The 16,324-nt window shown below is 43.0% G+C and overlaps 1 protein-coding gene across 1 annotated transcript in view; it reads left to right on the top strand.

The window, feature by feature from the left end:
* LOC141094306 (uncharacterized) overlaps window positions 1-15,662 on the top strand; it is a 35,868-nt gene extending 20,206 nt beyond the window's left edge. Inside the window, exon 6 of the mRNA XM_073580142.1 lies at window positions 13,994-15,662. Within this exon, the coding sequence (XP_073436243.1) occupies window positions 13,994-14,979 (986 nt within the window). The 3' untranslated portion in view covers window positions 14,980-15,662. The remainder of the gene's footprint in view (window positions 1-13,993) is intronic.
* Window positions 15,663-16,324: the final 662 nt, after the last annotated feature.

The raw sequence follows: 16,324 nt of genomic DNA, 5'->3' as shown, positions 1-16,324 counted from the left end.
GCAAAAAGTCAAAGCAGAAATCTTAGCTTTAGATGAGCAGGAATCAGACTGGTTTCCTAGAAGTCCACAGAGAAATCACCCACAGGCCAGAAGGGCGTCGGCAGCCTTATAACCAGTCATTAACTCCACTCAGCCAGTCATCATCATCAGCCCCAGGTGTTTGACAATCAGGCTCACTACCTTTCTTCACCAGAAGAGGGAGTTCCTCGGGCCTCAGTAGTGAAGGGGAAAATGAACTCACAACAGTACCTCCCCCTTGAGGAGGGGTCACCGAACCCTCAAACACGCCACCAGGGCGATCAGGGTGAGCCCGATGTAAGGCACGCACCAATCTTTTTGCATGAATATCAGAGGCAGAGACCCAGGAATTATCCTCCTGACCATAACCCTTCCACTTTACCAAATACTGGAGTCTCCGTCTAGCCAGACGGGAATCCAGTATCTTCTCTACCTCATATTCCATGTTACCTTCAACCAATACAGGGTCTGGAGGTGCAACCCCCGGAACAACAGGTTCAACAAACCTCTTCAACAAAGATTTATGGAACACATTATGGATTTTAAATGTGACAGGAAGAGCCAAACGAAAAGAGACCGGATTAATAATCTCCAAAATCTTGTAAGGTCCAATAAATCTAGGCTTAAACTTAGGAGAAGCCACCTTCATAGCAATATTTTTTGATGATAACCACACCATATCACCAACCTTAAACTGGGGACCAATGGTCCTATGTCGGTTGGAAAACCGCTGGGCCTTTTCCTGGGAGAGAGATAACTTATCCACCACTTGGTCCCAGATCTGGTGCATTCTCTCCACCACAGTGTCAACACCTGGGCAGGCAGAGGGCTCCACCTGCCCTGAAGAAAATCGAGGATGAAACCCAAAGTTACAAAAAAAGGTGACATCAAAGTGGCAGAACTAGCTCTATTATTTAAAGCAAATTCGGCCAAGGGCAAAAATGAAACCCAATCATCCTGATCAGCAGAAATAAAACATCTCAAATATGACTCCAAGGTCTGGTTTGTTCTCTCTGTCTGCCCATTGGTCTGAGGGTGAAAAGCAGAGGAGAAGGACAACTGAATTCCCAGCTTGGAACAGAAAGTTCTCCAAAATCTAGACACAAACTGGACTCCTCTGTCAGATACAATGTTCTCAGGAATCCCGTGCAAGCGAACCACCTGTTGTAAAAACAGGGGCACCAATTCAGAGGAAGACGGCAACTTAGGGAGTGGTACAAGATGAACCATCTTAGAGAACCTATCACAAATCACCCAAATAACAGTCATCCTTTGAGAGACAGGCATATCAGAGATGAAATCCATTGAAATATGGGTCCATGGCCTCTTGGGGACAGGCAAAGGCATCAACAACCCACTAGAGCGAGAACACGATTTAGACCGGGAGCACGTCCCACAGGACTGCACAAAATTCCTGACATCACGAGACAAGGAGGGCCACCAAAAAGACCGACTCACCAGATCTCTAGTACCAAAAATACCTGGATGACCAGCCAAAGCAGAGCAATGAACTTCAGACATCACTCTCTTCTTCCACTGGTCAGGAACATACAACTTTCCACTGGGACAACGCTCAGGTTTGTCCTCCTGGAACTCTTCCAGAGCACGTCTCAAATCGGGCGAGATGGCAGAAAGAACTACCCCTTCGCCTAAGATGGTAGCAGGCTTGGTCACCACAGGAGAATCAGCAAAGAAGCTTCTAGAGAGGGCGTCAGCCTTGACATTCTTAGTTCCAGGAAGAAAAGAAACCACAAAATCAAAACGTGTAAAAAACAAGGCCCACCTAGCCTGTCTAGGGTTCAAGCGCTTAGCCGACTCTAGGTAAATCAAATTCTTGTGGTCAGTGAGGACCACGACTTGATGCTTAGCTCCCTCCAACCAATGTCTCCACTCCTCAAATGCCCATTTCATGGCTAACAGTTCCCGATTCCCCACATCATAGTTACGTTCAGATGGAGAGAACTTTCGTGAAAAGAAAGCACAGGGATTCATTTTAGATGTTACAGGATCCTTTTGGGACAAAACAGCTCCTGCACCAATCTCAGAAGCGTCCACCTCTACCTGGAATGGAAGTGAGACATCAGGTTGCCGCAAAACCGGGGCGGAGGTGAATCTTCGCTTCAGCTCCTGAAAGGAAGAAACAGCCTCCGGAGACCAATTTAACACATCAGCACCCTTCTTAGTCAAATCAGTCAATGGCTTTGCAATACTAGAAAATTTTGCTATAAATTTCCGATAAAAATTAGCAAAACCCAAAAACTTCTGGAGGGCCTTCAAAGAAGTGGGCTGAACCCAATCATAAATGGCCTGTACCTTGGCCGGGTCCATTTCAATAGTTGACGGGGACAAAATAAATCCCAAAAAAGAAATCCTCTGTACTCCAAAAAGGCATTTAGATCCTTTGACATACAGGGAATTCTCCCTCAAGATCCGGAACACAGTCCAAATATGTTCCACATGAGAATCCCAATCCTTGGAGAAGATCAAAATATCATCCAGATAGATAATCAAAAATTTATCGACAAAATCTCGGAAAATATCGTTCATGAAGCACTGGAAGACAGAAGGGGCATTAGTGAGCCCAAAAGGCATCACCAGGTACTCAAAATGTCCCTCCGGAGTAATAAACGCCGTCTTCCATTCATCCCCATGCTTAATGCAAATAAGATTATACGCCCCCCTGAAGTCAAGCTTGGTAAACCAGCAAGCACCTTTAACTCTGGAGAATAGATCAGAAATCAGGGGTAACGGATACTGATATTTAACAGTAATTTTGTTGAGAGCACGATAATCAATACAAGGTCTTAATGATCCATCCTTTTTGGCTACAAAAAAAAACCGGCACCTAAGGGTGACGAGGATGGTCTAATATGACCCTTCTCCAACGCCTCCTTAATATAGGATCGCATAGCCTCGTGCTCGGGTACAGATAAATTGAAGAGCCGACCCTTGGGAAATTTACACCCCGGGCTCAGTTCAATTGCACAGTCATAACTCCTATGAGGAGGCAGAGACGCAGACTCATTCTCACTAAATACATCATAAAAGTCCGCCAAATAATCAGGAACATCATGCGACTGAGGAGAGGTGGAAAACACCGGAGCCTCACTAAAGGCACACCAACAACCCCAACTCACCACAGACACAGATTTCCAATCCAAAACTGGATTATGAATTTGTAACCAGGGAAACCCCAGAACAATAGTATCATGCAGATTATGTAACACCAAAAACCTGCAATTTTCTTGATGGTCTGGGGCGACCCGCATTACCACCTGGGTCCAAAACTGAGGTTTATTTTTAGCCAAAGGAGTAGCATCAATCCCCCTCAAAGGGATAGGCGTCTGCAGAGGTGTCATCGGAAATCCACAACGTTTAGCAAAATCCAAGTCCATTAGATTTAGAGCTGCTCCCGAATCCACAAAAGCCTTGGCGGAAAATGTGGACAGGGAGCAGATCAGAGTAATAGCCAGAAGAAACTTAGGTTGAACACCCCCAACAGAAAACGTGTGTGCAAGGCGTTTCTCGCGTTTAGGACAGACAGAAATAATATGCGAGGCATCTCCACAGAAAAAACACAACTTATTACGCCTTCTGAACTCCTGACGCTGCTCTCTGGAAAAAACTATCACATTGCATAGGTTCAGACATCTGTTCAACAGGTGGCAACACCTCTCGTGCAGCTCTGCGTTAGCGCAAACGCCGATCAACCTGAATGGCTAAAGACATAGAATCGTCAAGACCAGAGGGAACAGGAAATCCCACCATAGTATCTTTTACGGCTTCTGACAACCCCTTCCGAAAGAGAGCAGCCAAGGCATTATCATTCCAGTTAGTAAGTACTGCCCACTTTTGGAATTTTTGACAGTACAATTCTGCAGAATCACGACCCTGGTTCAATGCCAGCAGGGTCTTTTCAGCCTGATCAATGGCATTAGGTTCGTCATACAACAACCCCAAGGCCTGAAAAAATGCGTTCACATTAGTCAGAATAGGATCATCTGGTTTCAAAGAAAACGCCCAATCCTGGGGATCGCCACGCAGCAAAGAGATGACAATTTTAACCTGCTGCGCGGAGTTCCCTGACGAGTTAGGCTTCAAGGCAAAAAATAATTTACAATTATTTTTGAAATTCAAAAATTTAGACCGATCCCCAAAAAATACATCAGGTGTAGGAATCTTTGGTTCAGCAGCATGTGAATGAGCAAGGTAGGCGGAAATTCCCCGCACTTCCGCAGCGAGCTGCTCCACACGATCAGACAATTGCTTTATCTCCATTGAGAGAAAAAAAAAAATTCCCCCTACGGCCTCAGAGATATAGAGGAAAAAATATACACACCTTTTTTTTTTTTCTTTTTTTTTTATACAATTCTTTCCTGCAATTGAGTACCCTAGGATCTGCGGTATGGCGGGTGATTCTGTTATGATTGAGTCACCGTAGGAGGCAAAAATAGAAATGCTAGCTAAGTCCAGAAAACCAGAGAAGTTGGCAGCTATCGGATTGCAGACCCCTGAACCTATCAACACAACTAGCAGTAGCCGTGGGGGGCTCCTACGATGCCCTAGGCCCCTCGATCACAGCCGGAGGACTACATAGCCTAAAGACAGAAAGGGAAATCTAAACTGCCCCAGAGCAGACCCCAAAGCAAAAGGCAGCCCCCCACATATAATGACGGTGAAGCAAGAAGAAAGAACAAAACACAGACAGAAAGATAGACTGAGCAAAGATGGGGCGCAAGCTAGCTTAGATAGGAAAGGACAGGAAGGCTGCTGTCTGCAATCCGTGAAAAACCCTATGAAAATAAGAGCCAACAAACTGACAGTAAAAAAGGCCCTGAAGACGCTAGGCTTCAAAAAAAGGCTATGTCAGTACTCAGGAATATTCTGAAGACAGAGCAACAGGCAAAAGGAGATTCAGCTCACCCCAGCAGGGAATGGCAGAATCCAGACAAGCAAGGAAAACAAAACACTAATGCAAAAAGGCAAAGCAGAAATCTTGGCTTTAGATGAGCAGGAATCAGACTGGTTTCCTAGAAGTCCACAGAGAAATCACCCGCAGGCCAGAAGGGCGCCGGCAGCCTTATATCCAGTCATTAACTTCACTCAGCCAGTCATCATCATCAGCCCCAGGTGTTTGACAATCAGGCTCACTACCTTTCTTCACCAGAAGAGGGAGTTCCTCGGGCCTCAGTAGTGAAGGGGAAAATGAACTCACAACAGACTCCCCTGCTACATGTTGTCTAAGTTAAATATTTAAATTTTGTTGAAGGTTCTGTGTGCAAATTTTCTTCAATAAAATATCGCCAGAGATTGCGCCATGTACAGGTGCTGACTCCAGCCCAACACCTCCTCCAGCCTCGCCGGAGTTCGCAGTATTTCCTCACATATTCGGTCTGCGCCTACTTGTATCGCAATCTCCGTTGCCAAACTCTTCCTCCATCCTCGTCATCCTGTCACCTCTATTAATGCTGGATGTGTCCTTCTGACTCTGGCCACACTGTGCAGGCGCAGTCTATACCGGCTTTGGACAGAAGGACGTATTTAACGCTACATTATAGATAGTCATGGCCAAAAGCAAATTTGGGCAAAGTGCCAACAATTTTGTTTGGCCGAGATATCTGTGTCTTTGTGTTTCATACGTGTGGCAACCATGTGCTGCATCAGTGTAACATGTACCAGCGCCTGGGAATCAGAGGTACTGTTTTCGCTAATCTCCGGCGCCGGGTGTTGAAGACAACTCCCATCCTTATACCCTGCTCTGCCTGCGATCAGCAGGAGCAGAGGACAATATTCAGCCCCTGCTGTCTACATAGAAGAATGTAATATTAAGAATAAAACATCACATTATAGTCACATTAAGGGCTCATACTCACCTCTGAGGAAAATGGACGAGTGCAATCCGATAAGAAATCATACCACACTCTGATCAGTGTTATTCTATGAGCATGCTGCAACTGTCCTTGTATCTTGGACAACACTCATCAATGCAAGTCAATGGGTGCGAGAAAAAAATTGCACATTACTCGGACCATGCAAGTGCCGTCTGATTTTTACATACCATTGTCCTTTGAAAAGCCAGTAATTCATCTGTCGTGTACAGTAAAATCACAGTGTGATCCAACGGAATAGAATAGATAGATCTAAAGATGTCAGTCACATATAGAATTAGTACAGTGTGTGTGCAGGTTACTCTATATGTATTTTACTTACTAAATTATTTTCTGAAATAAACTGTCGTGAGGTCCTCCGACAATTTACCAGCAGAAGGAAAGCGGACAGCTGGGGGCAGATGTTTATTTCCTGGAAAGGGGGTAATACCTGTGGAGCTTCGCAGGATATTAATATCCGCTCGCAGCTGTATATTTAGCCTCTCCTGGATGTGAAAATGGGGTTCTACCAAAAAAAAAAAAAAATGATGTAACATCCCCCTCTAATTAATAACCAGCAAAGGCTTGGCATACAGCTGCAGGGTGATAATAATAGCCTACAAAGGGACCATGGACTTTGGCCCCATTCTAGACACAGACTCCTTTAATGAATCTAAATTAAACCATACTCGCCTCATTTCCCAGGCCACTGAAGCCAATGTCTCCTGTAAGAAAATTAAAATAATAAACAATAATATTCCTCACCTGTCCTCTGAGAAGATAATAATCCATTTGTCCCATGATGGGTCTAGCTCTGTTACATCTAGATGGCAGGCTGCGTTGCTACATGATGCGACTATACAGCCTGCGCTCCAGCAGAAACACTGAGCTATGCTTTCTTGCTTAGTTCATTGTCTCGTGGTGAATGCTCTTCACCTCACTGACTTCACCATGAGCGTGAGCGAGTTCTCATGCTTACAATGTCATCAGGAAGGTCCTGCGAGTTCACAACCAATGAACTCAGTTCAACCCAATAAAGTCAGCGCGATTGCTGTGGGAAGAGTTCTAACGGCACTCGCAATGACATTAGTGAGTTGAACTGAGTTCATTAGGTCTGATTTTCCATGACCTTTCTGATGGCACCGCAATCTTGTTCTGACGTCAGTGAGGTGAAAGGAGTTCACTGTGAGATGCTGAGCAAGGACACCCAGCTCAGTGTCTCAGCTGGATGGAATGCTATACAGTCGCTCATGCAACAATGCAGTTTGGATGTAGCACAGCAAGATGCGACGCGGGACAAATGGATTTATTATCTCCTCGGTGGACAGGTGAAGAATATGGTTGTTCGTTATTTTAATTCTGTTACAGGGGACATTGGCTTCAGAAGACTGGGCGATGACGTGAGTATGGTTTAATTTTAGGTTTATTAAAGGAGTCTGTGTCATTTTTTCAATTAAAGGACTTTATTCTGGGTGTGTGTGTTTTTTTTTTTTTTTATACAATTTGACTATGTGGTTAGCAATAGGGGCGTCTTATTGATGCCTCTCCATTACTAACCTCTCGGCCTGATGTCGCCTGACAATACAAAGGTGCGATCAACCCACCCAAACATCAACCCACTTGCCACCGCACCAGGGCAAGTGAGAAGAGCGAGGTTAAGTGCCAGATTTGGCACATCCTGTGAATGAGCCTTTTCTGGGGTGCTTGAGAGCTGATGTTTTTAATCTAGGATGGGGCCAATATACCTGTGCCCGGAATAGCCGTGTGTGGAATCGTGATCCACCCGCGGCTATTAACCCGTGCCGCTGTCCTCTGACAGTGGCATTTAACAAGCGCTTCCGGCAATTGCGCTGGAAATCCGCCCACAGTTGACACACGTCACATGATCACGGGTCACTGGTGGGTTGGCATGACAACTGGAGGTCTCCTGGAGACCTCTATGGTTGTCAGTGCTGGCTTGCTGTGAGCCCCACCCAGTGGTCAACACTCATATCAAGTGAGTAATTCTACTACATATAGGTGAACTGATCATCGCCTCTATGTAGCAGAGCTGATTGGGTTATGGCTGCTTCTAGTCTCCTTTGGAAACTATTGAAGCATGCCAAAACTGGAAAAAAGTTTTTCAAAATATTAGAAAAAACAAACAAACAAAAAAGTTCAAATCACCCCCCTTTCACCCCATTCAAAATAAAGCAATAAAAAGAAAAACACACACAATTAGTATTGCCGCACTCAAAATCGCCCAATCAGTAAAAAAATGGAGTAACCTGATCGCTTTATGGCATAGCGAGACAAAAAGTCAAAGCGCCAGAATTAAGTTTTTTTGGTCGCCGCGACATTGCATTCAAATGCAATAACGGGTGATCAAAAGACCATATCTGCACCAAAATGGTATAGTTAACTCGGCACGCATAAAATAAGTCCTCTCCCATCCCGAAATCACAAAAAATGGAGATGCTACGGGTATCAGAAAATGGCGCAATTTTTTAATTATTTTTAACAAAATTTGGAATTTTTTTCACCACTTAGATAAAAAAAAACCTTGACATCTTTGGTGTATATGAACTCGTAATGACCTAGAAAATCATAATTGCAGGTTATTTTTAGCAATTAGTGAACCTAGTCAAAAAAAAACAAAAAACAAGTGTGGGATTGCATTGTTTTTGCTCTTTCACCACACTTGGAATTTTTTTCTGATTTTTCTAGTACACGACATGGTAAAACCAATGGTGTCGTTCCAAAGTTCAACTCGTCCCGCAAAATACAAGCCCTCACTCGAACATATTGACTGAAAAATAAAAGTTATGGCTCTGGGAAGAAGGGGAGTGAAAAACGAAAACACAAGAACAAAAATACCTCTGGGGGTTAAGGGGTTAATTTTAGTGACCCTACATCATTTTTTGAAGGGGTCTCCAATTATAATAACCAGTAAAGCCTGAGTGTACAACTGAGATCTGATATTAATAGCCTGAGAAGCTCTATGGGTATTACCCCCTTCTCAAGCTATAAACATCACACAGCTGTCAGCTTTCCCTCTGCTGGTTATGAAAATTAAGCCCATGCAATTTTTTCAGACAAATAATATTTTAATTAAACACATGTACAGTAAACTGCACACGCATTGAACTAATTATATATGTGACTAACATCTTTATATCGATCTATTCTGTGTGTATATACTATATGTAATCTATCTGTTCTATCACGCTGGGTGCTGCTGTGATTTTACTGTACGTGGCAGATGAATTGCCGGCTTTTCATCAATCTGTCGATACATGTTTATGTGTGTGTGTGAATGTGTGTACTGAAGAATATTTCCGTTGAAAATATGTGTAAATGACAGAAAATTACTGTGTCAAACCTCATGTTAAAATTTAATTGCAATCGAATAGCAATCACATGACATTCAGATGTCAATTGGATGGCACTTGCATGACACTAGTCCTACTTTTCTGGACTGAAATCAGAACTTTTTTTTTCTCAGTAATGGGTACAAACCATTAACATCTAATCCCCTGAAGCCATTGTCCCCTGTAAACAAGCAAAAGTAAAAGACAGCAATATCTCTCACCTGTCCAAAGTTGAAAGAATCCAGTTTCCAATGACGTTTTGACATTTGCTCATAATAATATAATCTTTATTTATATAGTGCCAACATATTCCCCAGCTTTTTACAATTCAACAGTTCATATACAGCAGTCATAGCAAAGTAAATGATAATACAATAATTAATGCAAAGATATTGACGACCCTGCCCATAAGAGCTTACAATTTACAAATGTGGTGGTGTTCACACAAAGTACAGAGGCTTATTTACAATGATGGTCCAGCCATCTTGAAATTGGAGGTAGACAAAGGATGGATGAGTTAGTCACCAGCCAATATTTGCAGTGCTTTTGGGATACGATGGAGTTTGATGGAGGGTTATGAGGCAACCGCTCCCGGTGAAAAGCTGGGGAAAATTAGTCCCTGCAGCGAAATCAGGCCTATAAACTGTGATGACCTCAGTGAGATCATCGCAGTTCACCTTGAGAAATCAGGGTGCAACGAGTCATTCTCCCCAGCTTTTAAACGTGTGCATTCACCTCAGATCACCGCTCATGTTTACGGCGTGGACAGGTGAGGTGATATTGTTGTTTTTTAGTTTTTCTTTCTTTACAGACTATAATGGCTTCAGGGGATTAGGTGTTAAATTGAGTATAATGTGATTTTTTTTATTTTATAATTACTTTTACTCTATGTAGACAGCAGGGGCTGAATACAACTCTCAACATTGTCCCCTGCTCACGCTAATCACAAGCAGAGCAGGGTATAATGATGTGAACTGACGTCAACACCCGACACCGCGGATCATTGCAAACAGTACCACTGATTTCCAGTGCCGGTACGTGTCACACTGTTGACACACAGATGTCATCTGTGTGTCATCAGTGTGCACGTGTGCGAGATGTTTTGTGGCCCGTGCTGCTGCTAAAAAACAGTTATGTTAGCGTGTCCTGCCCACAGCCACACGATCCGTGGAAACACACTGACATGTGCGCAGATCCATTCACTTGAATGGGTCTGCGTGTTTAAGTGTCTCCGGTACTTATGAAAACTGACATGTGAAGGAGGTCTTAAAGGGGTGCTCCCATTTCCAATATGCAATGTGCAATAATATGCAATATTATTATTATTAATAGCAAATACCTCCAATTAGAAATGTGGTATAGTTTTCCTGATTCTCTGTCGCTTACCCCATGTCCAGAGCATTGCAGTAGCTTAGGTATCCATGGATATGACCACTAGTAACTAACAGTCACTATATGAGTGGTAGTGTCAGGAATATGACATAATTTCTTAGTGTTTGGCACATGTACAGAGCTCTGCTACATCTCCTTGGTTTTGTGAACGACATGCTCCAGCAACATTCCCTCTAAGATGCGCCCCCCTCCTTTTCTGCCAGCACTGTGTAATTCTATCTCCCTCTTTCTCAACCCTCCTTCGGGAATGTGTTGTGAGCGTCTCACTCAGCCATGTGCAAAAGCACATGGCTCTTTGTCTACTACAGTGTTCCTTTAAAGATCAAAAATAATAGCACCGATTACTGATAGAGGTGGGAAGCCTACATTTTTGGCATTGGCATAATGAGAGCGACCCACCGGTGGGTTGTGAAACTTGGGAGCCGAGAAACGGATTTGGACCCAATCAAGCCTGCCACGGCGTGTTTAGCCTTAACTGAAACGAAAATTCGTAGGCAAACCTATGATATCTCTGTCGTCTCTGTCCAAAGTTCTCACCCAGAGATATGGCACTCATAAGTTTTTTAGTAACTTTCGGAAGGGGAGTGCATACCATAGCTCCGCCCACCCAGTGATGCCACCCAACACAGAGTATAAGGCTATGAAGCCCAATTAGGAGGGTGTCTTTCTGCTTGGGGAACCAGCTAGGGTAGGCTGTGCATTTTGACCTGATGATTTGGGAAGGTTACCCTCCCCCAATCCACATGGCGTGCCATTGACTGAAATATGTAAGCTCATCTTTAACCCATTTTTGTTTTATAATTGTTGTATATACTGTATCTGTCTCTCTTTGTAACACCTTTTGTACTTTTGTGAACACTGCCTATTCTTTTTGGAGTAAAATCTATAAAACTTTACTAGCTTTGTTCTCCTTGCTCTAAACATACCCCCCACGATGTCTGTGCTAAAACTATGCTACTGTTGGGTTGGCGCCCGACCCGATATTGATTTTAATATCAGAACTAGGAGCTGGTGGCAGCGAAGTGGGTTCTGGGGTATTTGGTAGATTCTGGCAGGGACGGAACAGAGGTATTTCCTGCCTGGGACTGGGAATACACATACCGCCCTCCCTGCAGAGTGCCAATAGCCAATATACAGCAAGGCAGCCTTTCTGGCGACTACTTATCCTAGGTGTAGTTCCCTGACTGACCTAAGGGTAAGTGGGGCGCCAGAGAGCTGCAAGTTCCAAACCAGAACCAGAAAGTGGGATAAAATAAATCCACTGATAAACTGGGGGCAACCAAACACCCCCGGTTCATGACAGGTAGTAACCATGGATACCTAAGCTAATGCAATGCCCTGCACATGGGGTGAGCAACATAGCAAGTCAGAAGAACTATCCTACATATTTCCTAATATTATTACACTTACAACATATTGGGATAGTTGATCAGAGCTGGGAATACCCCTTTAAGAATCTTACATAATTTTATAGTGTGTATTTTTATCTGTTGCTATAGATTGTAATGTGATAAAGCTTATTTTTAATCCTCCTTTTATTGCTTCAAACTTTTCTGCGTTAGGGTATTATGTTTGGCGATTGTACTTTAGTGGTTCAGTACCATGTGATTTGTGAACAGGTGGCTCACCACTGTCTGAGGTCATAGTTTCATTATACTTTGAGTTGTATAGAATTATGTACAGTCATATGTAAAAGTTTGGGCACCCCTATTAATGTTAACCTTTTTTCTTTATAACAATTTTGGTTTTTGCAACAGGTATTTCAGTTTCATATATCTAATAACTGATGGACTCAGTTATATTTCTGGATTCAAATGAGGTTTATTGTACTAACAGAAAATGTGCAATCTGCATTTAAACAAAATTTGACCGGTGCAAAAGTATGGGCACCCTTATCATTTTCTTGATTTGAACACTCCTAACTACTTTTTACTGACTTCCTGAAGCACTAAATTGGTTTTGTAACCTCATTGAGCTTTGAACTTCATAGCCAGGTGTATCAAATCATGAGAAAAGGTATTTAAAGTGGCCACTTGCAAGTAGTTCTCCTATTTGATTCTCCTATGAAGAGTGGCATCATGGGCTCCTCAAAACAACTCTCAAATGATCTGAAAACAAAGATTATTCAACATAGCTTTTCAGGGGAAGGATACAAAAAGTTGTCTCAGAGATTTAACCTGTCAGTTTCCACTGTGAGGAACATAGTAAGGAAATGGAAGAACACAGGTACAGTTGTTGTTAAGCCCAGAAGTGGCAGGCCAAGAAAAATACCAGAAAGACAGAGAAGAAGAATGGTGAGAACAGTCAAGGACAATCCACAGACCACCTCCAAAGACCTGCAGCATCACCTTGCTGCAGATGGTGTCACTGTGCATCGGTCAACAATACAGCGCACTTTGCACAAGGAGACGCTGTATGGGAGAGTGATGCAAAAGAAGCCGTTTCTGCAAGCACGCCACAAACAGAGTCGCCTGAGGTATGCAAAAGCACATTTGGACAAGCCAGTTACATTTTGGAAGAAGGTCCTGTGGACTGATGGAACAAAGATTGAGTTGTTTGGTCATACAAAAAGGCGTTATGCATGCGCTGTATTGTTGACCGATGCACAGTGACACCATCTGCAGCAAGATGATGCTGCAGGTCTTTGGAGGTGGTCTGTGGATTGTCCTTGACTGTTCTCACCATTCTTCTTCTCTGCCTTTCTGATATTTTTCTTGGCCTGCCACTTCTGGGCTTAACAAGAACTGTACCTGTGTTCTTCCATTTCCTTACTATGTTCCTCACAGTGGAAACTGACTGGTTAAATCTCTGAGACAACTTTTTGTATCCTTCCCCTGAAAAGCTATGTTGAATAATCTTTGTTTTCAGATCATTTGAGAGTTGTTTTGAGGAGTCCATGATGCCACTCTTCATAGGAGAATCAAATAGGAGAACTACTTGCAAGTGGCCACTTTAAATACCTTTTCTCATGATTTGATACACCTGGCTATGAAGTTCAAAGCTCAATGAGGTTACAAAACCAATTTAGTGCTTCAGGAAGTCAGTAAAAAGTAGTTAGGAGTGTTCAAATCAAGAAAATGATAAGGGTGCCCATACTTTTGCACCGGTCAAATTTTGTTTAAATGCAGATTGCACATTTTCTGTTAGTACAATAAACCTCATTTGATTCCAGAAATATAACTGAGTCCATCAGTTATTAGATATATGAAACTGAAATACCTGTTGCAAAAACCAAAATTGTTATAAAGAAAAAAGGTTAACATTAATAGGGGTGCCCAAACTTTTACATATGACTGTATATAGAAATTATATAAAATATAAGGCATTGATATTGAAAAATAATAAAATCAGTTTTATTCTTGGCAGATGACTGTGGTGTCAAACCAGATACCTATGAAAAGCATGCCATTATTCCAGCTATACCTCCAGCCCTTCAGAGCAAAAATCAATCATCGGAGCCTTTTCAATCAGTCACCTATTTGGATTCATCACAGACTGTTAAGCAAAATGAAAGCCGCAAAAGCGATGTTGAGCATCAAATAATTCCCACAGAGAAGAAACCATTGTCCTGTTCAGAATGTGGGAAATATTTTAAACATAAATCTAAATTGATTACACATGAGAGAATTCACACAGGAGAAAAGCCATTTTCCTGTTCAGAATGTGGGAAATGTTTTAGCCATAAGTCATCTTTGCATACACATTACAGAAGTCACACAGGAGAGAAGCCATATTCATGTCCAGAATGTGGGAAACGTTATATCCAGAGATCAGATCTTCTTAAACATCAAAGAAGTCACACAGGGGAGAAGCCGTATTCATGTCCAGAATGTGGGAAATGTTTTAGCTGTAAGTCGTCTTTGCATACACATTACAGAATTCACACAGGGGAGAAGCCATATTCATGTCCAGAATGTGGGAAACGTTATATCCAGAGATCAGATCTTCTTATACATCAAAGAAGAATTCACAAAGGTGAGAAGCCATATCCATGTTCAGAATGTGGGAAAGGTTTTAACCGGAGATCAAATCTTCTTAACCATCAAAGAATTCACACAGGGGGGTCGTGGCGATGTAGTGGAGCTGAGAGGATGGGCTTAGACAGAGCTCCCAAAATTCTGACTATAATCGGGTATTTACACCACCCAAACATGACTTACCTTGGTGATAGTGTGACCCCCCTGTGCTCCTCAAGATCTCCCGCTTCTGAGGAGGTGCAGTGTGCAGCTCCGGTTGGTGTGGATCTTGGAAAATCCGGGCGGGAATCATCTTCAGGCACGGCTGACCAAACGGCACATCGGACTCACGGAGGTACACAGGGAGGAACACGCGGTGTGAGCTCTGAGAAATGAGCCCCGCATTTCCCCATTAGAGATATACATCGCCTGCTGGCACCCGCCATTATTTATTTATCCAGCGCTCTTACTTTTATCTCTGCTGACAACGCACTACTTCAGACCACATACCGGGGTTTGTTGTGGGACTCTTAGGCTGTGTTCACACGTAGCTTTTTTTTGCATTTTCGTGGCGTTTTTTAACCGCGAAAATGCAGAAAAAAAAAGCATCCTATGGCATTCCGCACATGCTGTGCTAATGCTGCGTATTTTTCCACAGCGGAATTGCATCGCGGAAAAATACGCAGCATTTTCATTCTTTTTGTGGAATCGCGGTGATTCCGCCGCCATAGGATTGCATTGAAACGCTCATTTTACGCATGTGGCTATGCCCACCATGCGTAAAATCACATCGCTTGGAATGTGCTTGAATTCCGCAGTTGAAAATTGCGTGAAAAACGCATGCGGTTTTCCCGCGGTGGGAGTTGCGGAAATGCTGCGGATATTTCCGCAACATTTCTGCAATGTGTGCACATAGCCTTATAGTAAGATTTCATTGCACAGAAACTGAAGTCGCAGTGGGTACAACTGTAGTGAAGCAACATGTTAGACTGCTGGCAGCTTTGTGCTTTCGCTTTCACTTCTCCCTGCTCCCTGTGGCTGGGGTTATAGAGCAGGGTTTCCCAACTCCAGTCCTCAAGGCACACCAACAGATCATGTTTTCAGGATTTCCTTAGTATTGCTCAGGTGATAATTGCTTCACCTGTGCAATACAAAGGAAATCCTGAAAACATGATCTGTTGGTGTGCCTTGAGGACTGGAGTTGGGAAACCCTGTTATAGAGGATGTAGCAGCTTGCTGACAATGCACACTGTCATATCTGGAAGGGATCTGCACAGCAGACCAGACTGGCTGTATTACTTCCCATTAGTAAACCAAGAAATCAGTGCTTCCACTCTACAAAAAAGCTGCTACAAGTAGGGGAAGGGGGGAAAATATTAGTATAAGCGTGTTGGGGGTACACAATTAGGATAAAACTAATTACTTTATTCAAATATTACAAAAAAAACAACAATTTAATGATAAAAGTGCACGTGCAACAACAGACAGACAGATAAATACTGCACACACTTAGTACATATCAATCCCCAACAGGCGGGAGATCGATATTCTGCAAATCCCAGGCAGAAATACAGATATATCAAAAAAAATGTGCAGTTCAGTTGGGCACCTAACCTTATACCTAACAGTCTTTCTATTGACCTCCCATTAGTCACCGTCACCGTATTACTAGGTGGTTGGTGCTCATGAAAGCATTGTCATCCTCACTACCCTGTGACAGATAGTGACTCTTTCTAATATT

Source organism: Dendrobates tinctorius, unplaced genomic scaffold (assembly GCF_039654945.1).
Source record: "Dendrobates tinctorius isolate UK_male_01 unplaced genomic scaffold, ASM3965494v1 ptg000063l, whole genome shotgun sequence".
In the NCBI taxonomy this organism is placed as follows: Eukaryota; Metazoa; Chordata; class Amphibia; order Anura; family Dendrobatidae; genus Dendrobates; species Dendrobates tinctorius.
Note: the sequence above shows the minus strand (reverse complement) of the source record. Positions and strands in the feature narration are given on the sequence as shown.